Source organism: Rhipicephalus microplus, chromosome 4 (genome assembly GCF_043290135.1).
Source record: "Rhipicephalus microplus isolate Deutch F79 chromosome 4, USDA_Rmic, whole genome shotgun sequence".
NCBI classification, from domain to species: Eukaryota; Metazoa; Arthropoda; class Arachnida; order Ixodida; family Ixodidae; genus Rhipicephalus; species Rhipicephalus microplus.
In genome coordinates, this window is record NC_134703.1 from 216,422,192 (window position 1) to 216,447,117 (window position 24,926).

Consider the following 24,926-nt stretch of genomic DNA (forward strand, 5'->3'; position numbering starts at 1 on the left):
TCTTACTACATATAAAGAGCTCACTAAGCATTTCTGCCTGTCTAGAATTATTTTCCCGCCACCTCACAAAACTCTAATTCAGCCCCAAGCACTTACAATAAAGCTTTTGCACACGCGGATGTACCATACTTTGAAAATGTTACACACTATGTACCCTGACTTATACCTAAGTAAGTAAACTTTGCCCATATTGTGGGAAAATGGCTTCATGAAAACATATGCTGTGGCAGTGTACCGAATTCGCCCATTTATAGAACATCACCTTTGCCAGATGGGAGGCGGCAATCCGCAGCTCGTCCTTGGCAGATCAGTTCTGGGCTCACCAAGTCCGCCAGGTGGCTGAGGAGCTCGGCATCTCAGTCCCCACGTGGGAGTGGTCCGCAGCACAGTGATCTGTGTTTTAGAGGACCATATAAATGTTTACCCAATCCAATCCTGTTGAAATTGTTGCACTTGATGGTGAAAAGCGGCGAGGGCTTCGGAGTCGCTGCGGTTAGTTTGTTTGGCACGTCACCATATGTGGGAGGCTTTTTCGATAGAAGAAGGCCTACTAACATAAAACTTGAAGACTGTTTACTAACGTGGTAGCAGCAGCGGGACAAAAATGCCAACGCTGTACTCGAAAGATTCGAAAAACGTAAGAATGCAAACGAGCTTGGCAGCTTAGGTTTAACAGCCACAAGTGGTGACGTAATCTTCCTGTAAAACTTTGGTGGCGCTGTTTCTTATCGGAAGCTTCTTTCAGAAAGTGGCCGTGTCAGGCCGGGCTAACCAGTGAAGAGATGAATGCTATGCAGGTTTGTGCGTGGGGGTCGCCACATCAATTATATTTCGCTCACAGCCAACAGCACTGACGCTGACGCTGACACTTGATTATGGCAAAAGTAGTTCTTTATCGTTGTCGCGGTATTGTTTTTGTTATTACCTTTGCGCGGACGTCTCCTGAAACCTAGACGATGCCACTCTATTTCCACTTTTTCTTTGTTTCTACAATCCTGTACCTTGCAGGTCAAAATTCCCAACCAGAACAAAGCGCAATCATCGAAGTCTCACCAACCACTCCCGCCACCACCGCTTCCAATGAAGAAGGGCTCGGTGCTGTCGGCAAGCACGCCGGTGCCAACGGTTGTTTCATCCACGCCACAAGCTAGGTTTGTCAAGAAAGGGTAAGTTCGAAATTTCAAGCTCTAAAATGCACACGGACTCGGACTTCGTCTACGCTGCTCTCGTTTTTCGGTATGTCTTCCAATAAGCTGGGCAGTACATGCTCACTTTGAACAAAGAAAGAGCGCTAGCAGGGGAAGAAAGCAAAGAAACACACACACACTCACTGTGCCGTGTTTGTGTCATCTTGCCTACATACCGTTCTAGGGCTGTTTTTTTTAAACTTGTTTTAAATGCGAATGAATTTTTAGTCGGGCTATGTCAGGCATACGGCATTGTCTGCGGCGTCCATGGCGCCGCTTTCACGTCCTTTCCCATAGGAACAGCTGCGGGCATGCGCGCTTATCTTCGCCCCTAGCAACCTGAGCATGTGGTACGAAAGACTGTAGGAAAGGGTAGGTGCAGTAATGCCACTGAAACTTCGCAAAGTAGTTACGTATGTGGTTAAAGGCACGCCTTCCCTCTCTTCTTCCTCCACGGACCACTGCGCGACGGGCGCCGCGTTGGTATTGGCCAGATGCCGTCTCGTGGCACCACTCGCAGCGTTCGTTTGTTTAGTCGCTCTTGACTACTGTCTTTGCTCTCGAAGTGTGGGCGCACTCAGGGCGAGCTGGTCTATAGTGCTTCGGTTTTACGGGTACGCGCTTGTCCCTTCGGTTGTCTTTCCGTGAGCATTGTGCTGTGAAATACTTTTCACCCAAGAATGATGTCGCTGTTGATCGCCATTGGTAGCTGCTGCACCTTCTGATGCCAGAACCAGTTCAGTCAAAAGCTCTTCAGGATACTGCCCGTTAAGCGCTACGATGTGCGACAAAAACACATGATCGTAACGAGTTTTTTTTTATGTAGGAAACAAAAGAACTGCTCACGCTGCACAACCATTCACTCTGAATCTTGGCCTCAATGGTAGTACCGGTGGCTCCACCACAGTGGTCTAGTGACTAAGGTACTTGGCTGCTGACCCGCAGGTCGCAGAATAAAATCCTGGCCGTGGCGGCAGGATTTCCGATGGAGGCGGAAATGTTGTAGGCCTGTGTACTCAGACTTAGGTGCACGTTAAAGAACTCCAGGTTGTCGAAATTTCCGGAGCCCTCCACTATGGCATCTCTCATATACATATGGTGGTTTTCGGATTTTAAACCCCACAAATCAAATCAAGGTAGTGCCGGCAGGCATTCCTTCTGCGCGGTGTGGAACGAAAAATTGGCCCCAGGCATCCATGTTGATCTGCAATTGTCGTCGAAAGAAGATAGTCTTGCGTCTGGAGAGAGAAAACAAAAATTGGAGGACCCTTAAGCTTCACCTTTAGGAGTTGAAAGCGATAGCGAAATTCGGCTCCTAGTGCACCCTTCAACCGCTAAGTGCGTACTTATTGATGAGTCTTGTTACATACATACGCGCGCACACAAACACGCAAACTTTAGATTGAACCAGTACACACTATTTTCGCCAAATGGGCTCGTTTTCATCGTGACACCTGTCAAACAAATTGCGTTAAGGGTGTTCTGAAACACTTTTTTCATTACCTATGAAATTATTTCACTAGAAGAGCTTATTGCCTCATGAATACAACGCTGCGAAAATTTCAATACTCAGTCCAGTGCGAGAGGTGCAAAGATTTGTCGCATGCTGCAATCGCTTTTTTTCTTCTTTTGTCCCGCCCCGCTGCGGTGGTTTAGTGGCTAAGGTACTCGGCTGCTGACACGCAGGTCGCGGGATCGCATCTCGGCTGCGGCGGCTACATTTCTCATGGAGGCGGAAATGTCGTACGCCCGTGGGCTCATATTTGGGTGCACGTTAAAAACCCCGGGTGGTCGAAATTTTCAGAGCCCTCCACTACGGCGTCGTTCACAACCTCATGGGGGTTTAGAAGCGTTAAACTCCACATATTTTTATGACCGGTGCCAGAGCTGACAGGTGAGCGGCGCTGTTTTAATCCTCAAAGTAGTAGCCGACCGGCCGGCTGCCTATGCCCGCCAGGTATTGTCTCTGCTAGCCAGAGGGTGAGGAGGGTGAGACGTCGTGTCGCCACAACGCCGTAAGCCGTGTGAGAGAGGACTACAAAGACAGCATGTTCCTTGGAAGAAACCGCGGCGGCTGCCGCAAATCGCTCTGCTAATTGAGCGAACAGATCGGCGGACCCTTTGATGTGCTGTCAGGAGCTTGGGACCCCTCGACCAGCGGCACACACACGACGAGGAAAAGCCCCGCTGGCGCCATCTTGCAGTGCAGTGTTCACGACTCAGTATTGGACGTTCACGTGGGCCGTGCATGCTCGTCCCCCTCGCTTGTTGTGTGTGTGTGATTGGTGTTTCACTCAAGGGGGAAAAGCCCAACAGGGCTTAAAACGACGCCGCAGAGTGCTGGACGTCGCTTTGAACCATGTAACTGTTCAACCACCACGCTTGTGGTTTGTGAAACTTTCAACTTGTCTATGCTGTAAATAAGTGCAAATAGCGCCATAAACCCGTTTGTTTTTCGTATCCCCGTCTTGTCAGCGTTCGCTTCCTCAACCCGAAGTTACACGACGCTACCAGAAGAGACCAGGTAGACCCCGGTCTGCAACAACTGGTGATCAGCGCTGGGATTCGGAGCCACTACTGGTGACCAGAACTGAGATCCACAACAATATCAATCAATCGTCTCTCCACCCGAAGAAAGTGCTGCAAGCTAAGCAGAGAGAGGTGGCAGGGCAAAGAAACAATCGTGCCTCGTGACTTTGAGCACAATTTTTTCATCGAATGCGCGACTTTTTCATTGTGATCGCGCACGCACGCGTGAACAAGTAACGGCCTCGCGCGGCTATCTCAGTAATTTATTTTTCGGTCACAGACGCACAGATGATTTTTCACTTGCAACTAACGGGGTCAACGCCGGCAACGGCCTTTCTGCGACACGAGCTGTTTCACGCTCTCGCGTTAAAGCGTTTATTTGATGTTCTGTGCGAGAAATCCTGTGAAGGGTATTCTGGAGGCGCTGCGTTAGAGTGGCTTGAACATGCAGCAGAGGCGAACGAGCGCATCAAGTCACGTCACACGTGAGACATGAGCGCTATCTGACACTTATCTTGGAAAATCAAGCGTGCGACTCTGAGACGGGCGTGCCCGCCTGCCTCGGAAGTGATAAGCTGTTGAACGCAAGGCCACTGGTAGGTGCCACCACCGTGTGATTTTAACAAAGCGTTAGAAACACTTCCCTTCTCGTGCAAGCGTTGCATACTCAGCGCAGCGTGATACGGTCCTTATAATTAGTTATGTATGCCTTTCCTAGTAAAAGACGCGCATACAGAATATATACGTGTTGTTATGGTGCCTCAGATATGCGCAGTAATAGCTTTTGATTTGGTAATCGCACAAGTGTGAATGCTTAATTGTAAGCAACATAGGTGGGCGCTGTGGATGGGGTGGCCCGTTTCGGGTATCAGCTGGTGCTGTTTAAAGTACCCAGTATCGTTGTGAGGGTGGCCGAGAGAGGGCGTCATGTGATGGCACCATCATTATCATTGGTACTGGGAGTTGTGGGGGTTGCGTGTGTGGGGAAGAGGGGAGTTCGGCCTGGTTGGGGAGAGTGGCAAAACGTAGCGATGTGTTGTGGGCGATGTAGGGTTAGCGCATGACAAGTGGGGGCCCACCCTGGATGGCTTCAGGCCCGACAACAGAAGCGGACGACATGCCTAGGCTTTAAGGTGTCGTTGAAGAGCTGTTGCTGCGCACCGACGGCTCCGCCATAAAGCACGAAATAATCGCGGCGGTTGTGCGCGATCGAGTGATGGCGACGCCACTGCCCACAGCTCCGCACGTGGGAGCATGGACTGTGTGGGGGGGGGGTTGCGTGTGTGGGGAAGAGGGGAGTTCAGCCTGGTTGGGGAGAATGGCAAGACGTAGCGGTGTATTGTGGGCGATTTAGGGTTAGCGTGTGACATTGTTAAGTATGAACAAGAAAACAAATGGACGGACAGACCAAAATTTTGGCGTTGAAGGTCCCCAAGAAACACTATCGTCTTTAAAAAAATTGCAGCGTGTGCGTTTACTAAACGCGAACTGCGGGTCTTTGCATCCAGTTGATGTCTTCTCTCACATTTCTCATTAGCAGCGGTTGACATGTTCCAATATAGGAAATACCGGTCCATCACTGCGTGCTTTGAGCCTCCCAAGGTTTCACTCGTGCGCAACACCGCGATGAGCGCCAGTGTCAACGCTGCCCACAATGTCAATAGAGCGCCAGCACAAGCCCTTAATAAAGTGGACCGTCTCACGAACAAGCGAACCGACTCCCGCTGCTTCGCATCCACCTATGGTTTCCTTTCTTGAGAGATTATGTGATATTCTTCGCGTGTTTGTATATTTCAGACTAAATTGCTTTCTCTGGTTCGGTTACGGTGACCAATCAGCCAGGGGACTTTCGATGCGAGGGCAGCTATGCTAACCGTGCATGACCTACCGAGTCGTCGGGTGTGTTCTTCGTTTAGGAACTACACGGGTACGTGCCGTTCGTCCGATGGTTTACAAGCTAATTCTAATGAAGGAAATTATATCCGCGACTGAAACTCTCGAGAAGGAATCGCTTACGGCGGCACGCTACTTCGCTCATTCGCTAGCTCGTTCTTTCAGCGATGTGGTTCGTATGCCAGAGCAGTCAACGAGGCGCATTTGCTTAATGTGGTTGGAGCGTCTAACCACTCAAGAAAACAACTACAGATTATCAAAGGTATGAACTATAAATGATGTACGCCTTTCGCGTTAGTAACGTGAAAGTCTTATATGCATACTCACACACCAAGATTTGCCGTCTGCGATATCCCCGCCCCGCGTCATGCGCCAAAGCGAGCTGTTGCTTTCACTGACAGTCATTGTGAGGGCTCTCTGAACATGTTGCCCCGCCATCTTGCCCCCTTTGAAATAAAGCGCTTATCAACATGCACACAGGGCAGGCATGTACGTGGTATTCATGTGCCGTGCAGAGACTATCACCACACGAGCATGCACCTCGCTGGACCTAGCTTGTATGTGCCACGCGCTTGCACTTCCTGCGCTGAGGAAGAAGACAGCTGGCCAGCTACTTTGGTGCTCTTCTGACTCGTCGTGTTACGGCCAGTCGTTCAGTTGTGGCCACAGGTTAACCCTTAAAAACATTTTTTTGACCCGTTTGTGTGCCTAAGAATCCCTACAATATTCTACACTCAGTAAGTAATTGCAGAGAGCCAACGTAACAGTCGTATAGGGCACCTGACAGTGGACCAGAGGGCGCGATGAAGCTCTTTGCGCCGCCTCAGCATTGTTGGTACCTACCACCAGGGATACTAAGAAAATGGAACGCTCGCTGAACACAGTGACACAATGAAGTGTCGGCGCCCTTTTGGCACGTTCTCCAAGAACGCTTCCTGGGCGCTTACATAATCAGCCATGACCCCCTTGCTCACATATAAAAAAGAAAATTATATGCACGTTCAACTTCGGTTTTGCTGCGTCTACTCGCTAGGCTACGCACTCGAAGACTCGGTTTTGCTGCGCCCACTCGCTAGGCTGTGCGTTCTGGAGCTACCATCATACCTCGTAAACAGCATTGCCGGGTGCCTCTAAATACCTTTAGGATGAGTCCGACAGCTGGCGCGAAGGCTCTCAGCTCCCTACTTGGCAAGCAAGCGCTTTCTCTGCAAAAGAGCGTCTGCTACGCAGGAGCACTGCAGGTGGCACCACATTCGAAAAAAGAGTGGAAACGAGAGCAAACGGAGGAGAAACAAGAGCGAGGGAAGGAAGTGCCGCTAGTTTACGAAGTTCTAGGGGCTTTAAGGTGCAGTGCTTCGCCGCTCCTTCTCTCACCGTTCGCTCTCTTTCCTCTCTGCGTCCCATTCTTTCGTCAGCTCCCCTACTGAAAATTTCCGTATATGCGGCTCTCGCACATACGCCATTATTGGACTACTGAAAGCCGTATGATACAGAAAGTTCCGCAGATAAGGAAAGCCCAGGCTGCGGAAAGGTCCACACATAAGGAAAGCCGCATGATGCGGAAAGGTCTGCAGATAAGGAAAGCCGCATGATGCGGAAAGCTCCGCAGATAAGGAAAGCTGTATTAATTATGCAGAAATGAAATGACCGTCTGAATCTAGTGCAAAGGAAAATAATGTGTAAATTGAATAGACGTCCACATCTTGGGTACATGCAGTACTGTGTACAAATCACAATATTTCTTAAAGATGCATAATGAGGGATTGAATCATCGACATCTTTCCAATCGTCGTGATGCGGAAGCAAAATTAGCTTATAAATAAAATACGATACAAAGCTACTAAATTAACATGCTAGTGATCATAAATGGTGGTCACATTGCAACACAATAATGTAGTGTTCTATGCAAGACTTTAAAAACTTATAAAGTTATTATTTGCAATAGAGAAGCATTATTATACACATCGGCCCTGCTACAATCAATATATTTTTTTTGCCTGTATGCTCCAGCTGTGAATAGCTACATTGCAGTGTGGATGGTACGCAAATGAGGTGACTGCACCGTAATTTCACGAGCTCCACCTAAGCTACAGGATGGTGGCACAAGACACAATGTAACAGCAATTTTGGAACGAAATTTTAAACATAAATAATAATCATAGCACTGGGAAAGTGTGGCACTGTGTTTATCTCATGAACGCCTTGTGAAGATCGACGAAATGCTGCTTGAGGCTCCGGCACCACTGTAGATTTGAGAGGTCACTGCCATGGAACTGATGTGCCCTTCATAGGCACCTGAAAATGTAAATAATTGGCACAAATAATGTCAGACACACGAGTTAGCACCTTTGTTCCCATGCACAAGAAATATAACACACAGAATGAAACTGATAATGTAAGGCAGACAATCCTACATGTTAGGCATATGTGAATAATAGAAGAAAGAAATGTATAAATTAGTTCTGCCACATGAAAGAAAACAGCATGCTTATCACAGTGATAATAACTAGGTTGTTGCCACGATTTTCAATGTTAGGGATAATTTATTATTATGGCCTTATAAAATTATGATTTAAATGCTTCCTGCACACTAAAATTTTAGGAACTGCCAGTGAAAGCTCTCAATGTATATTCAGGAGTGCGTACATGTACATTTTCTGCCTTTAAACTATACAGTTTGTGCACAAAGTTGGCATCTTGAACAATTTCGAGACGCAAAACTATGCAACTTATGAAGGTTAAAATCACCATGAAAGCAAGCAGGATCAGGCAGGTGCCGTTAAAAACCTGTGCAAGCCAGACTATTATAATCGAACTGCACAGAAATAGGGGATCAAGAGTAACAAAAATTCGGCTGCTGACCCACAGGTCACGGTATGAAATCCCGGCTGCAGCGGCTGCATTTCCGATGGAGGCAGAAATGCTGTAGGCACGGGTGCTCAGATTTGGGTGCACGTTAAAGAACGCCAAGTGGTCAAAATTTCCAGAGCTTCCACTACGGGGTCTCTCATATAGATATAGTGGTTTTGGGACGTGAAACCCCACATATAAATCAAGAATAACAGAAATAAACTGCCAACAGAAAAGGTAGGTGCATGTGTTATCTGTAAGTGCTTACACCTTACTACGTAGAGCATGCTCATTCCATTTAAAATACCGATATTGAAAAAAACTGCTCTATTAAGAATTTAAAAGGTGAGGTAGAACTGAACGACTCTATAAAAAGTGACCCTATTAGTAGTAGTAGTAGTAGTAGTAGTAGTAGTAGTAATTTGTTTTATTTCTTGAAAGGCAAGAAAAAGGATACAGAAGCAAAAGGCGTTTCATACGCCTGACAAAGGCCTCTGCACCTGTAGTTCGTCACAGATGCACTTTTTTTCCCTTTTTTTTTTTCCCCCTTTTTTCTTTCCCTTTTTTTTTGCAGATACAAACAAGCACACAAAAACTAACATGTCATGTACCACATGAGCGTTAACAAAAGAAATACAGGAATAAAAAAAAAAAAAAAAAAACAAGCAACATATAATACACTTAGCATAATACAGATGCAGGAACAAAAAAGGATGCATCGTATACCATAATGAACTACTTACTTTCTTAACATTAACATTCTACCTACTCTTTTTACACAATATAGATTAGTGATGATAAGTTATTTCTTTTTTGATCAAAATTTGTTTAACTTGTTTTTTAAATGTCCCTAGGCTGACGTCAAACTGCAAGCCATTTTGGAATTTATTTACTATTCGCGTTGATTGGTAATGCAGTGTTTGCTTTCCGTAATTTGTCCTGGTTCTCGGTAAACGCTGTAAGTTTCTTCTTGCAGGATAACGTTGGTCATTTTCTTTTTGTTTATACCACTTATTTTTGTGTACCTCTTGAAGCAGTTTAAAATAATATATTTGGTTTGCCTTTAAGATTTCATGTTTATCAAAGAGCACTGAAGTGCTCAAACGGTCTATTCTACCCTGGTAATTTTCATAACAGCGAAGTATTTTCTTTTGTAGCATTATAAGTTTGTTATAATTTTTCGCTGTTGTGGTACCCCATACTAGTACGCCGTAACAGAGTCTCGAATAGAATAGGGCATTGTACAAATTTTTCTTCAGCCACTGAGGAATGAGGGAACCAATTCTGTACAGGCATCCTACCGTTCCCGCAAGTTGCCTAACTAAATGATTAACGTGGACATTCCACGTTAAGTCTTCACTGAACCATACCCCAAGAAATTTTTGATGTTTTTCTCGTTTTATGATGTTCCCGTCAAAGCTTATCTTTATGTCATATTTAACATGTTTATTTATTGGGCGAAATATAATATATGTCGTCTTCTTGGCATTTAACTGTAGCTTGTTTTGTTTAAGCCAGTTTGAGAGTGACGTCATATATTCATTTACATTTTTTTCTAGTATTTCTAAGTGATCTGATGTGAAAAATACATTTGTGTCGTCTGCATACATAATAAGCTGTGGTGAGTCGGGTATACATACAATATCATTAACATAAAGCAAAAAGAGCAAAGGACCCAGTATAGAACCCTGCGGAACTCCTTGGGTCAACTGAAGCCGACTTGATGTGGCTGTCTTCATTTGTACTAGTTGGTACCGGTTTTGCAAATAGTTTTGTAATAGCTTAAGGGTGACCCCACGTATGCCGTACCGTGATAGTTTCCGTAACAATATATCATAATGTATTGAGTCAAAGGCTTTTTTTAAGTCCAAAAATAAACCAAGCGTAAATTTCTTATTTTCCATATTTGTAATTATTTGATCTTTAATAATCGTTAACGCTTTTTCAGTAGACTTGTTTTTCTGAAAACCATACTGACATGTTGTGATGATGCCATACTTATTGAAAAAGGATAACAACCTGTCGTGAATAACGCCTTCAAAAACCTTTGATAATGTCGAGAGTACTGAAACGGGTCTATAATTTGACATATTATTAATGCCACCTCCTTTGTAAATTGGGGTTACCTTTCCAACTTTTAACTGTGCCGGAAACACGCCTGTTTTCAGTACAAGATTTACTATGTAAGCAAGCGCCTCGGATATTAGCGGACATATCAACTTTAGTTCAGCTGCGGTGATTTCGTCTATCCCTGGCGTCACATTGCTCTTAAGTTTTTTTATTAGGTTAGCTATCTCAGCACTGTCAGTAGGAAGCATAAAGATTGAATTCTGCATAGCTGTTGTTTCTTCGAAACACGAGTCATCTTCTCTTTCAGAAAAACCACTATACGCGCCCGCATTGACGAAATGTCGATTTATAGCATTGGCTAGGTTCTCTCCACGCAGCACCACGTTTTCCTCTTGCATTTCTGTGACGTCATGTCTTGCTTTCTTTCTCCCAGTAAGGGCATCCACTGTTTCCCAGACCCTTCTTGGGTTATCACATATGTTCTGAAATTTTTTCTGATAATATTCTCGTTTAGCCTTTTTTAAGTCTGATGTAAGTGCGTTGCGGTATTTTTTGTACTCGGCAAATGCTTCGGGTTCTCGTAGGCTTAAAAAATTTTTAAAAAGGCCATTTTTTATTTGAATACGTTTATAAAGCGAGCAGTCTATCCAAGGTTTCCGGCAAGTTTTTCTCTTTCGAAAAGAGACTTCTTTCCTAGGAAATGCCGTGTTGTAACAGTGACGTAATGCATTCAAAAAAACCATTATAGGCCTCATCAGCATCTTTTATCTTATATATATCATTCCAATCTACTGCTTTGACGAGCTGAAAGAATAAGTTCTTACTTTCACTATTTATGTTGCGTCGGACGAAGGTTTCCTTCTGTTGCTTTTGGTGTTTCAATAACAAGGGTATGTAACAAAAAACTGGCAAATGGTCGCTAAGATCACTTGACACGATACCGCTTATGATCTCCGCTGGGTTCGAATTTGTAACGCATATATCGAGTAATGTTGCACTGTCCCTGGTCACTCTGGTAGGGGAACATACATGATTTACACAACCAAACGCAGAAAGCAGTGTCTCAAAATGTACGGCGGGCGTATCGTTTGCAGCAAGATTGATATTAATGTCCCCCATGATAACATAAGAAGTGTTGTGAAGTAATGGGGAAGATAGGAGTGTGTCTATAAACTCTAAAAAACGTGTTTTGTGCCCTTGAGGCGGCCTATAAATGACAATCGCTACAAGTTTATCAACCTTTATAGCCAAACATTCAAAATCTGTTGTGATTACCGACAGTTCTAGTTTTTCATGGGTATATTTTTCTTTTAAATAAATTGCAACTCCGCCTCCTTTTCTGTCCGCGCGGCAAAGATGCTCAGATCGATATCCAGGAAAACTTGGGACATTATTATCATCGGTTAACCACGTTTCAGTGAACATGAGCATATCAAAGTTTATTGCCGCGGTGTCTAGAAAAATGCTTATGTCGTCTATTTTACTTCTAATACTCCTGGCATTCACATGTAAAGCAGAAAGGAAATTTTTATTTTGTGGATAACACGATTTTAAATCAAGAACATTGTAATACTTATGAGTTTCACTGAAAACACTCATAGTGAACAACGAAAAACAACATTGGTACACGCAAGATACACTCAACAAACTCAGCACATTTTTTCTATGTCATCTTGACAGGTCACATTAACCACAGCAGAAGATTCATCCTTACGGGCAAGCACTCTACCACCAGAAGTCCAGACAAACTTCCATTGTTTTTCCTTTTTCCTTTGGATGGCGGCTGAAAGCAGCGCCTTGTTAGCTTGAGTTAGGTGCTCATTTACAAAAATAGCAGCCCCTGGTCTAAGACCAAGCATTGAAGTGTCTAATCTCCTCTTTCTACATTTAGCCAGAAAATCATTCCTCTTTCCACGCCTTACGAACCGAACAAGAATGTTCTGAATTGTAGGTTTTGGCGTGCGAACCCAGTGACAAATGTCAATATCTGACGTGTCAACGGTCTCACCCACGCTATCCCCAATCTTTTGAAGAATACTGAGAGCATCACTACCAGGTGGTATGCCTTTAATCTCCAGGTTATTTGAACGCTGATACTGCTCTAGCTCATCACACTTCTTCGACAGGCGCTCATTCTCTGTCTTTAGTTTCCTGTTTTCACTAAGCAGTTCCTTTATTTCCTGCCTTAATGTCCTGATATCTTCTGCGACGTCTTTAACATCATTGCATACATCAGAACAAAAAGACACTCCCTCTTTCAGTTCCTTCATTTCTACCCGGAAATCACGTTTGAAGTTCTCAAACGCCCTGAACAGGTCACGTATCTCTTTAGAATCTGAAGTATCTTTTCCAGAGCCCTTACTTCCCATTTCCAAAATGTCATGCACAACAACAGCAAAGACGCTATGTTCGGCAGCAGTGCACTCCTATGCCAGAGAAACAAATGGGACTAGCCTCACCTGCAAAAGCAGTAGATTGAGCGTCAGAGGTACGCCTTTCTTGTGCACTGCTGCCGAACTAAGCGAGCCGCAGGATTCCGCCGTCTTTTCTACTGTTCGCCGTCACTCCCTCCGTGTCAGCTGACTTGATAGGCTCATGCGCCGAAATGGCTGCGCAGAAACGCCGAAGCGATGTCCGGGGGCCAGCGTGTCTTGCTTGTTCGTTGAAGAAACGGCAGTATTTCCACGAGGCTCGGTAGGCCGACTTGGCAGGGAAATCTGCAAAAGCAGTAGATTGAGCGTCAGAGGTACGCCTTTCTTGTGCACTGCTGCCGAACTAAGCGAGCCGCAGGATTCCGCCGTCTTTTCTACTGTTCGCCGTCACTCCCTCCGTGTCAGCTGACTTGATAGGCTCATGCGCCGAAATGGCTGCGCAGAAACGCCGAAGCGATGTCCGGGGGCCAGCGTGTCTTGCTTGTTCGTTGAAGAAACGGCAGTATTTCCACGAGGCTCGGTAGGCCGACTTGGCAGGGAAATCTGCAAAAGCAGTAGATTGAGCGTCAGAGGTACGCCTTTCTTGTGCACTGCTGCCGAACTCACGTTCGGCAGCAGTGATTATGACATCACGCGTGATTATGACATCACGCGTGATTATGACATCACGTTTTCTTATAACAAAATTGACTAAGACTCTGAAATATCATTATGCAAGAAAAAATCTTTATAAGAACAATCAAGTTTGAAGTCATAATTTTTAATATGGCTACTGTGACTATATTCAAAAAATCGAGCTCAACAAGGCTAATGTTAGTTTTTAAGGCCTATATTCACTAGACAATGAACTATACCACAAAAAGCACAGCGTTCAGGCAAAGCACCACACAAAAAAAGAAAGCAGACCTTTTTGTTATTACCTACAATGCCTTTAAATTTGTATTTTTACCTCTACTTGCCGCTTTTTATCTAAGTAACTGGTGTGAAACAATTTAGCTGAAAATGCACTGTGTCTCTAAAACCTGTTGGCTGTATCTGAATATTTAAAAATGGTGAAGCTTGCACTAAATGAGGCTCTACAATCCTTGGAACAGCGAGACTGCATGACACTTAGGACTACTTTGGTTACTTGTGTTTTGTTTCTGGGCCTAAGCATGGAGACAAGGGCTTAATTGAGTTGCTGCTAACAAACAAATGCTTTCAAAAATGCCCGAGCGTCAAAAGATGCTCAGACATTTGTTGTTTTTCCCACTGGGCCATTCAACACCAAACATCCATACCATACTGCCTGGTGACCATCACAGATATATAGTTTAAAAAATGGTGGTAATTTACTCTTTTGAAAACAGTTATTTGCTGAAATATTTTGAAGAGAAAAAAGTAGTGGTCCCGTGGGTATCTTCAGAATTTTGCTGAATGTCATGGGTGTGTTGTTTGTGAGAAAACTTTTAAAGTAGCGCTTTTTCTTGCCATATCGAATTTGATCTACATATTAGGTAAAGGTGCTTCTTTAAAGTATTTGAAGCCGAGTAACTAATGTGCAGTTTTCCCGCTACATAGGCTTTGAAGAACTCAGCCAAACCGTTTATCGTTTGCATTTCTTCTATGGCAATACTGCACTTTGTATGAATATTTGAACCATAAATACTCCAAAGAAGGTATATTTCACGAAAAAAAAATAATGTTAGGTCCAGATTACAAATATCACTATATAATCGTTTTTCCACATTGAGATGGAATTTGCACTAAGTGTATAATTGAAAACTACTTTTATGTGTAACTTGAAAGCAAATAAACAGTTCTTGTTATATGGCAAGTGTTATCATTACAATTTTTTGTTTCAACGAAGATAATAATTTTTGCAGTCTCCTATTGAAGGCCATTGGAAACTTTGCAAAGGCAGCTGTCGTATATCAAACGCCAAAACACCCATCATTAGGAAACTTCGAAAATTACTTTCCTCTTTAAAACAAAAAGTGTAATCAAATAACTTGCCATATAAAGAGAACTGCTTTCTTGCTTTTGATGAGGCAAAAAAAATTGCACTAATGTTACTGAGCTTTATGCACTACACACAATCACCTTTACTTAATAACTAGACCAAAGTTGGTGTAGAAGCAGTATTTTTGAAATACTTTTTTTTTTACAAATAACACCCAGACAACATCCTGGGAAGTCCAGAAGGCACCAAGGTGGCCTAATATTTTGTTCTCTGCGATATATTTTAGCCTTTTGCTGTTTTCAATACAGTAAACGAGCACAATATTTTTTTTTAAAACACATTTAAGATGGTGGCAAAATGACTGGGATGTTTCATGTGGAATTGCCTCACTGCAAGTATTTATTCTTCAAAAGCTCAAGCTATCACCTCTCTGTTACTGCCTTACATACAACGCCTGCTTAGGAAAGAAAAAGAAAGGCAGGTCTGACAAAGTTCACAAGGCAAGATATTTTCATGTTGGATAAATTCATGACCGATCCGTTCATTTCTACAAGAACAGGTACTAGCGTTTCCGCGGATACCACGCCAGATTTGACGTTCACCAAAAACATACTGGACAGGCAGTGGACCAATACGCAACATGACTTGGGAAGCGATCATTTTATACTTGAAATAACGGTGATGGCAGGGCCACGGAAGGCAAAAGGTAGACAACTTAAACTTGTCGACTGGGACAAGTTCCGGAACATCAGAGAGGAGCCCGACGAAACTATACAGAGTACTGAGGAATGGACCGAAAAGTTAAAAGGAGACGTGGAGGCAGTGCCACCAGAGGCGCAGCTATAATGTGTAGACAATAAGCTTCTTCATATGTGGGAAGCTAAGAAATGTTAACAACGGAGGTAAAAAAACAAAAGCACAACGGTACACTTCGTAGAATGATAGCTAAATTGAACAGGGATATAGAGCAATACGCCCAGCAGTTGTGCAGACAATGGTGGGAGGAAAAATGCATTGACATGGACAAACAGATAGGAATGGCGAAAACGTGGAACATCCTTATACATTTGTTAAACCTGGACAGAAACAAGTTGGCAGAAAGCCACATTAATAATTGGTTAATACAAAGGTATCATGGTACAGACCAGGATTTACTGAATGAAATCAAGAAAACACACATTTCTCAAGCGCTTCCCGTTACACAACCTGATTACACAAAGCTGGCAAATGATGATTTAGACAACGAGATTGGTGCGGCAGAAGTGAGGGCTGCCTTGCAAAAACTCAATACTAGGTCAGCACCTGGACTAGATGGCATAACTAACAAAACGCTACGCAATTTAGATGACGAGTTCATACTAAGTTGACTGAATTCATTAACAAATCATGGTAGGCAGGACAGATTCCGCAAATGGAAGACGGCAATAATTGTGTCAATAACCAAGCCAGGCAAGTGACTGCAGATTGTGGAATTGAGACCCATATCTTTCACATCTTGCGTGGGAAAACTCGTGGAGCACGTAATTCTGGAGATGATAACTGCCTATCTCGAGGACTGGGATGCGCTTCGACCCACAGTGATAGGGTTTAGGAGGAACCTCTCAATGCAAGACGCAATGCTACAGTTAAAACATCAGTATATAGATAATCCGGGAACAACGACAAAGGCCATTCTAGGGTTAGACCTCAAGAAGTCCTTTGATAATGTAACCCATGCAATTGTGCTAAAAAGGGTAAACGATCTAGGTGTGGGACAACGGACGTATAATTACGTGCGTAATTTTTTGACAGGAAGGAAGGCAAAGATCATAATAGGGGGCGAAGTTTCGGAGGAAATTGAGATGGGCAGTGCAGGTATGCCGCAAGGCTCGGCATTATCACCTATGTTATTCAATCTGGCCTTAGTTGGACTGCCGACCAAACTCCAAGCAATCGAAGGACTGAATCATACAATATATGCAGACGACATCACCCTATGGGTGAGAACTGGAAGTGATGGGCAGATAGAGGAAACGCTTCAAACAGCAGTCGAAACGGTCGAGCGGTATCTGGAAGGTACTGGGCTAGCCTGCTCTACGAAAACATCGGAGCTGTTGCTGTACAGAATTACTCGTAGAGGTCGTTAACCAGGCAACTACCTGCAAGACCTCGCTCATAGAGAAGAAATACAGTCAAGGAGAGCCGATAGAAAACCATACTCATAGTCGATAGGATCAGGGATACTGGGTCTGCTCATCGAAGCCAAGGAGAAACCCTCAGACCACTGGATGCAACTATATCCCAAATAAAGAGACTCATAAAAAGGATACCAACTAAGATCAGTGGCTTGAGGGAGAAAAACACAATAAGGTTGATACATGTGTGGCATACTTTTCTTCTTATTCTGGCACGACACACTTGGGACATAAGCTAGTAGTGGGTAGTCTGCTGAGGAGAAAAAAAGAAGTAGTTGGAACAATGGCGGAGACTCTTTATGACTCAACGACTCTCTAGTAAGAGCAGAATTGGAAGGGCCAGTACCATCAGTCCTTCCCGAAGTGGCCACTATAACTGCGACAAGATACAGAAAACTTGTGCTCAGTGCAGACGCTATGGAAGCAATATTGTCAATACCAAAATTTACTCACTTAAGATTTCCATGGAAAATTCATTGGTGTCCTACAAGACAGCTGAAAACCATAATAACCATATTTCGATGTCGTGTCCCTCCGTTAAATTTCTATTCACATAGAATTGGTCTGGCAATATCACCACTATGCAACTTTTGTTCAGAATTGGAAACAATAGAGCACTGTTTTGTATCATGTAGCCGATACAAATTGCTCAGGAAAACTCTGAGTCCTACTATTCGCTAGCCTGGGGCTGAATTTCACTATAAAAAATATACTTTTCTTCGGTGGTTACGATCTGGGCTTCAGCCACGAGAACGTTTTCTATGCAGTTTGCAAGTACCTTAATTATTGTAAAAGAATTAGGCTTTTAACTGAGTGATTATTATTTATGCAGAAAAAAATTCCAACATACACAAGGGCATTCTTTAACCATTCTGATTCCTATTCAAGGTAATAAATAATTGTCTTATCTGAACGAGTGACAAACAACTGTTGCACTCCTTTCATTCTTTTTAGGGTGTCTTTCTTTTTTCTTTCTTTTTTGGTGGGTGGTTCTGATATTAAAAAAATCTTACTGAATTAAGTCATAGACTCTTGGCTGATCCCTCTGAGTGGGTACGAGCCATGGCTGTGGAATCATCATTATCATAATCATCAATGATGGAGATGCATAATAAACCGCGCTGTGTTTTCGGAACCGCGTTTCACAGTGCTATATTTATTGGTGACCCGGACTACGAACGCGACCTTCCATGGAGTAGCGTGAGCATCTCGACAGCCTCAGCCCTGGTAACGCTGCCACTGCACCCTGCTGTGTACCCTCTTCGGGTGTTGTTGAAGGTACTACTACCATGACGCTACCACAGCTGTGGCTTGCCGATCTCTCCTTATGGTTCATTCAAGTAGAGAACAAGTTCCGCATTCATCGCATCACGTCAGAAGTTCGCAAGCATGAGCTCCTCGTTGAAGCGTTGCCGCCACAGGCAATGGCCGAAATACGTGACATCCTCGTGGGCACGCCTAGTGACACTCGTTCTACGACAGTCAAACAGGCTCTTCTTCACCGACTCATTCCGCCTAAGCATTGGCGCATTCAGCAACTTCTGTGCAACGAAGAGCTCGGGGACCGCAGTCCCACACAGTTTCTACGTCACCTGCAGCACCTGCTCGGGACCAGCCGGATGGCTCGGAAACATCCATACTACGTGAGTTGCTTCTACAGTGTCTTCCACCTACCATGCGAATGGCTCTTGTCCCAGCTCAAGATAAGCTGCTGTCGGAGCTGGCAGAAATGGCCGATGACATGATGGACGTTGCTCCGGCAGTCATAAACGCTGCCCACACCTCTCCGATTTCCGAAGCAGATTCCCTTCGAGAAACGGTAAAAGATCTCGCAGCTTAAGTCGCCAACTTGCGTCTGCAGTTGCTGAGCATTCGCAACTTAAATGACCAGCCTCGCCCACATTGACCATATCTCACGTAGGCTGCTCCGCAACGGCCCCTCCACCAGCCCGAGCACTGCTTTTTGCCGCAGAACACATGCTATTATCACCGGCGTTTTCGTGCCGCGGCTCGCAGATGTGTGCCACCTTGCTCATGGCACATGGGAAACGCTCCGGCCGATTGTCAATAACAGCAGCGGGCAATCAAAGCCAAGAATCAAGCTGCCTCTTCCACATCAAAGACAGAACCACAGGTCTGCGCTTGCTGGTCGACACTGGAGCAGAAGTCAGCATAATTCCAGCGTCCAAAACTGACAGGCGTCTTCGCGAGAAGTCGACTCCTTTACAAGTGATCAATACTTCGGTCATCGCAACTTACGGACAGAAGTCTCTTACCTTTGATCTCGGTCTTAAGAGGAAACTGCAGTGGTTATTTTGGATAGTAGACGTACGTTACGCCATCTTAGGCACCAATTTCTTAAGGCATTTTCATCTGCTCGTAGATATGAGCCGCTGTCGCCTGGTGGATAGCTTTATCGGTCAATGGTTTTCTGTCACGCGCTACGGCCCTAAACCCCACTTTCGTGAAACCGCCACGTCAGCATATACAGCTCTGCACAACGAGTTTCCGGAGATTACTACGCAGTCTCCCATGCATAAGACCCCCAAGCACACTGTGACCCACTGCATCGTTACCACAGGCCCACTGGTTCTTTGCCGTCCTCGCCGACTTGGCCCTAATAAACTTCAAATTGCTCGCAACAAGTTTGAGCATATGTTACAGTTGCAAATCATTCGTGCGTCATCAAGCTCGCAGTCGTCGGCGCTACACATGGTTCCCAAGAAGAACAATTACTGGCAGCCCTGTGGTGATTATTGGGCTCTTAATGCAGTCACCGTTCCAGATCGATACCCGTTACCCAATATTCAGGACTGTACTGCACCCCAGGTGGTCAAAATTTCCGGAGCCCTCCACTACGCCGTCTCTCATAATCCAATGGTGGTTTTGGGACGTTAAACGCCACAAATCAATCAATCAGGACTGTACTGCCTTTAACCAGCACAACTTTATACTCGAAGATAGATCTTGTGAATGCTTATCACCAGAGTCCCGTTGAGCCTTCTGACATTTCCAAAACTGCAATAATTACCCCATTTGGGCTCTATGAGTATTTACGAATGCCTTTCGGTTTGAGAAACGTAGCTCAGACATTTCAGCGTTTTATAGACGAATTCACAAGAGGCTTACCGTTTTGTTTCACTTATATCGACAATCTTCTCGTTGCCAGCAAGGACGCTGAAACGCACAAGGCACATCTACGTCAGCTTTTCACTCGACTGCGTGATTACGACCTTGTAATCAATGTCGAAAAGTGTCTGTTTGGAGTCCCGGAGATAGCATTCCTTGGACATCAGATCACTAAAGATGGCATCACACCTCTACCTGACAAGGTTCAAGCTATCCTCGAGTACTCGCCTCCCACGTCCACGTGCAGTATACGACGTTTTATCGGGCTCGTCAATTTTTATCACCGCTTCATCTCTACATGCTCTACACTGCTGCAGCTTCTGGAAGCACTACTCTCGACTTCGCAAGCCGAGTCAGCCGCACTTCCGTGGGACACGGTCGCGGATCAAGCTTTTGCCGCCGTTAAGCTCGCCCAGGCCACCCTCCTGCACCACCCTTCACCAACTGCTCCGACTAGCCTCATGGTGGGCGCTTCTTCAGAAGCAGTTGGGGCCGCTCTTCATCAATGAATCAATGGTGCATGGGCTCCAATTTCCTTCTTTTCCCGCAAGTTACGCGACACTGAGCGCCGATATAGTACTTTCGCACGGGAGCTCCTCGCGGCCTACTTTGCGATGAAGCATTTCAGGTACTTCCATGAAGGGCGACAATTTGCCATTCTTACCGACCGCAAGCCCCTTGTTTCGGCTTTACGTTCCTGCAGTGCCACGCACACTCCTAGACAACTTCGACACCTTGCTTTCAATGCCGAATTCACCACAGACATACGTTATGTAAAAGGCAGCTTTAACAGTGCAGCGGACGCTCTCAGTCGTATTACCATCAATGCCATGACAGGCACCACCGACCTTTTATTGTCCTCGCTCGCGGAGGCACAGGCATTAGACGATGAGCTTCCACGACCCCGATCCTCTACTTCCCTTCGACTGGAACAAGTCAACTTCCCCGACGACGACGTTACGCTCTGGTGCGATGTTTCACACAACTGCACTCGTATCTATGTTCCTTCACAGCTTCGTCTTGCTGTTTTCGACACCCTCCACTCCATCTCACATCCAGGCGTAAGAGCTACGCAACATCTGGTCACTGAAAGCTATGTCTGGACGTGCATACGCGCTAACATTCGTGACTGGGTTCGCACTTGCAGAGCATGTCAGCGTATCAAGGTGCAACGGCACACCAAGCCTCCATGGGGGAAATTCCCTCTCCTTGATGCACGTTTCGACACCATTCATTTGGACATTGTCGGGCCATTACCTCCATGTCGGGGAAATGCGTATTTGCTTACGTGTATTGACAGGTACACTAGGTGGCCTGAAGCAGCTCTAATGCCTGACATCATGGCAGAAACAGTTGCTCGTACCTTTTTCGCTACCTAGATTAGCCGTTTTGGTGTACCATCAACGGTGACTACTGATCGACGCAGACAGTTTGAGTCAGCGCTTTTCACCTCTGTCACATCTCTACTTGGTTGTGCACGTATTCGCACAACTGCGTATCATCCAGCATCAAAGGGCTTAGTGGAGAGACTTTACCGTCATCTAAAAGCAGCACTCGCCTCGCAGCCTCAGGCCGAAGATTGGGTATCACACCTCCCCATCGTGCTTCTCGGCCTGCGTTCAACACTTCGGCCAGAACTTGCCTGCTCTGTAGCCGAGATGGTTTATGGCTGCACACTCCGTTTGCCTGGTGACCTCGTCAGCCCCGTTACTACGCCGAGTGTTTCGGATCCATCTTTGTTCGTCCAGCGTCTGTGGAACTTCATGCGAAACTTGCGCCCATCACCAATTTCAGCTCACACTAAGAACGACGTTTTTCTGCCGGCAAACCTACAAATATTTTCACACATTTCTGTTTGTATCGATGCGTCTCGCCGCGCTCTTAAGCCTCGCTATGACGGTCCTTTCCCAGTCATCAAGCGTTCTGAACATCATTTTACAATCCTGCGTAATGGGCATGAACACGCAGTCAGCATTGAAAGGATCAAGCCGGCACCCATTCTGACAAGCTCCGTCTGATCACTTTTTTTCTTCAAGTGCCCACGGCCACTTGTCTGCGAGGGGGGCCTATCTGTGGCATATTTTTCTTTTTCTTCTGGCATGACACACTTGGGACATAAGCTAGTAGTGGGTAGTCTGCTGAGGAGAAAGAAGAAATAGTTGGAACAATGGCGGAGATGCATTAATAAACCGCGCTGTGTTTTCGCAACCACGTTTCAGAGTGCTGTACAGGCATTCGTGAGAAGTAGAATAGTATACGTAGCGCCGTACTTAGAATGGCAAGTCGCGGAAACGATCAATTTAGAATGCCTCATTCGAAAAATATTCAAACTAGCCATTCAAACTAACCGATTAGCACAAGCACCAACAAACTGCTACAGCTAGGCCTGCACAATACCATAGATGAGCTCATTGAGGCACAGCGTACGGCGCAATATGAACGTCTTTCTAAGACACGAGCAGAAAGACATATCCTAGAGCGACTAGGCATAACTTATCACACACAGCACAGCGTCAAGGTGGACATCCCAAGAGAGACGAGGGAAACAATGATGATACTCCCCCTTGCCAAAAACATGCATCGCGAACACAATAAGGCCAGAAGAGACAACAGCAATGCAAATACAAAAAAGTTCGGTAATGCAAGGACGCAGTTTTCGTAGACGCTGCTCAATACAAGGGCAGACGGGGGTTTACCGCAGCCGTAACCGATAGCAACAAACGCTGTACGACATGCGTGACAATACACCCCACAAGTACCGAGACAGCGGAAGAGGTAGCCATAGCGCTCGCAGTAGCTCAGAGAAACGCAACTGTTATAGCCAGTGTCTCTCAAGCGGCAGTGAAAAACTTTGCCAACAGCCGCATCTCTCTGCAGGTGCTTCGTATTCTACATGGAGGGTGTCGAACAAGCACCAGAAATACATGCAATATATTGACACCTGCTCCCGCCATCACGGGGGACAGCAACAACGGGGCTGTGCATGACGCAGCTTGAAGGCTCGCTTACGGAGCTGCCCTCTCAAGTGCCGCCCCAGCATCCTCTGGTGATTACGGCGCGGCAGACGAGTGAGAGTGGGAAGACATAATGACCAGATAAAATGAAATCACAAAACATTATAGATTACAGATGGGCATATTCCCGCCCCTTCACCCAAAATTAACAAAACGACAGTCTGTCGAATGGCGGCAGTTACAAACTAGGATGTATCCGAATCATTGACTCTCGCCCAATATAAATCTTGATATATACAAAACGGACAGGTGCAAGCGTTGTGAGTACAGGGAAACTCTGGAGCATATGTTATGGTAATGTGCGGGATTAGTGCCCATAACGAGTATGCGGCCTCTGGTGACAGCCTTCTTGCGCGCTGGGAAGCCGCAATGCTCAGACCTGTCCTCCAAGACCATATGTGGGTCGTTCAGCGGGCCGGGGATGCCGCCAGAATTCCAGGACTCCTGGCCGTAACCTAGGCGGGGCCATTCGCCCACCCCATCAACTCGCCGCACTCTGAATAAAATTCTTTCCTCCTCAAAGGCGGCGCTGCAATCCCTTCTATCACCTTTATGCCACGGCCCATACGAACAGCTGGTATTCGAGATTGCAGAAAATACTCACCAATTCACTGAGAAAGTACATGAAATAGCCTTTCAATACCTTCAAATTCCTTGTGGAATAATTGGCAATGAACGGGCTGATCGAGCTGCCCGTTTTTCCCATACTGAAAGCGATCAAATATCAATTCCGCTCTCCAGAACTGACGCTGCACGGAAACTCCGCATGCTTGCTCGCAAGCGCACCACGTCACAATGGAACGGGTCACATTTCATCCATGCACGGTTATGTGCCTTAAACCCAACTCTCAGTTTTCAAATTTCTCCGTAGTTACGCTGACGAGACGCTACTATGCTGTGCAGATTATGGTTGGGCGTCGCATTTACCAATGCGTATGCGTTCAGCATAGGAATGGCTGACACAGCTGCGCGCGACCATTGCGGCAGTGACGACACAACTTGGCACATTCTGTGTGAATGCCCGCAATACTGCTCGCAGAGACAGTCACTCTGCAATGCACTAGATGAACAAGACAGACTCTTTCGGAAGAAAAAATACTGCGCTACCGACAGGACTTGATGCCGCAGAAGAAGGTTGTGAAGGCGCTCCTGCGCTTTTTGCGTTCAACCGGCCTGTCCATACTACTGTGGTCGGAACTCCCTGAATGTGTTCGCATGTGAATTTTATTCTAGTTTTTATATCTCTCTATCTCCATTCTCTTTTCGACCCTTTTTCCTACCCCTGTACCGGGTAGCAAATCAGTTCTTCTAGGTTAACCTCCTTGTCTCTTCCTTTTATTCATTTCTCTATCTCTTTCTCTTACTCACTGAGATGTCATAGCACTTCAGGAGCCTGGAAAGTTGCCCATATTTCCGGGTTATGAGTCTTGCAATACTCCGACAGAAGGTCGAGCCGCCATCCTGGTTGACAAAGTGCTAACCGCTGTTGGCTTAAACGACATCCCAGGCATCAGCATAGACCATGTGATCATGGAGCTGATTCTCAGACGACAAAAGAGGGGAATGAAATGAAGTGTCTTCATTGTCAATTTATACAGCGCCCCCAAGCAAGAAGCCACTGATATCCAAGCTCTCATCCAAGTCGCTTGCGAATTTGCCCAGGGAAGGAAAGTCTTACTGCTTGGAGACATTAACACTCTGGACAA

At 45.5% G+C, this 24,926-nt stretch overlaps 1 protein-coding gene across 8 annotated transcripts in view; it reads left to right on the forward strand.

The window, feature by feature from the left end:
- The window catches only part of LOC119172975 (cell adhesion molecule Dscam1-like), a 2,235,730-nt gene that overhangs the window by 2,004,288 nt on the left and 206,516 nt on the right, over nucleotides 1-24,926 (forward strand). For all 8 annotated transcript variants that reach the window (XM_075891768.1, XM_075891770.1, XM_075891774.1 and 5 more), the window contains one exon: nucleotides 1,009-1,166. In XM_075891768.1, coding sequence (XP_075747883.1) covers nucleotides 1,009-1,166 — 158 coding nt within the window. The remainder of the gene's footprint in view (nucleotides 1-1,008; nucleotides 1,167-24,926) is intronic.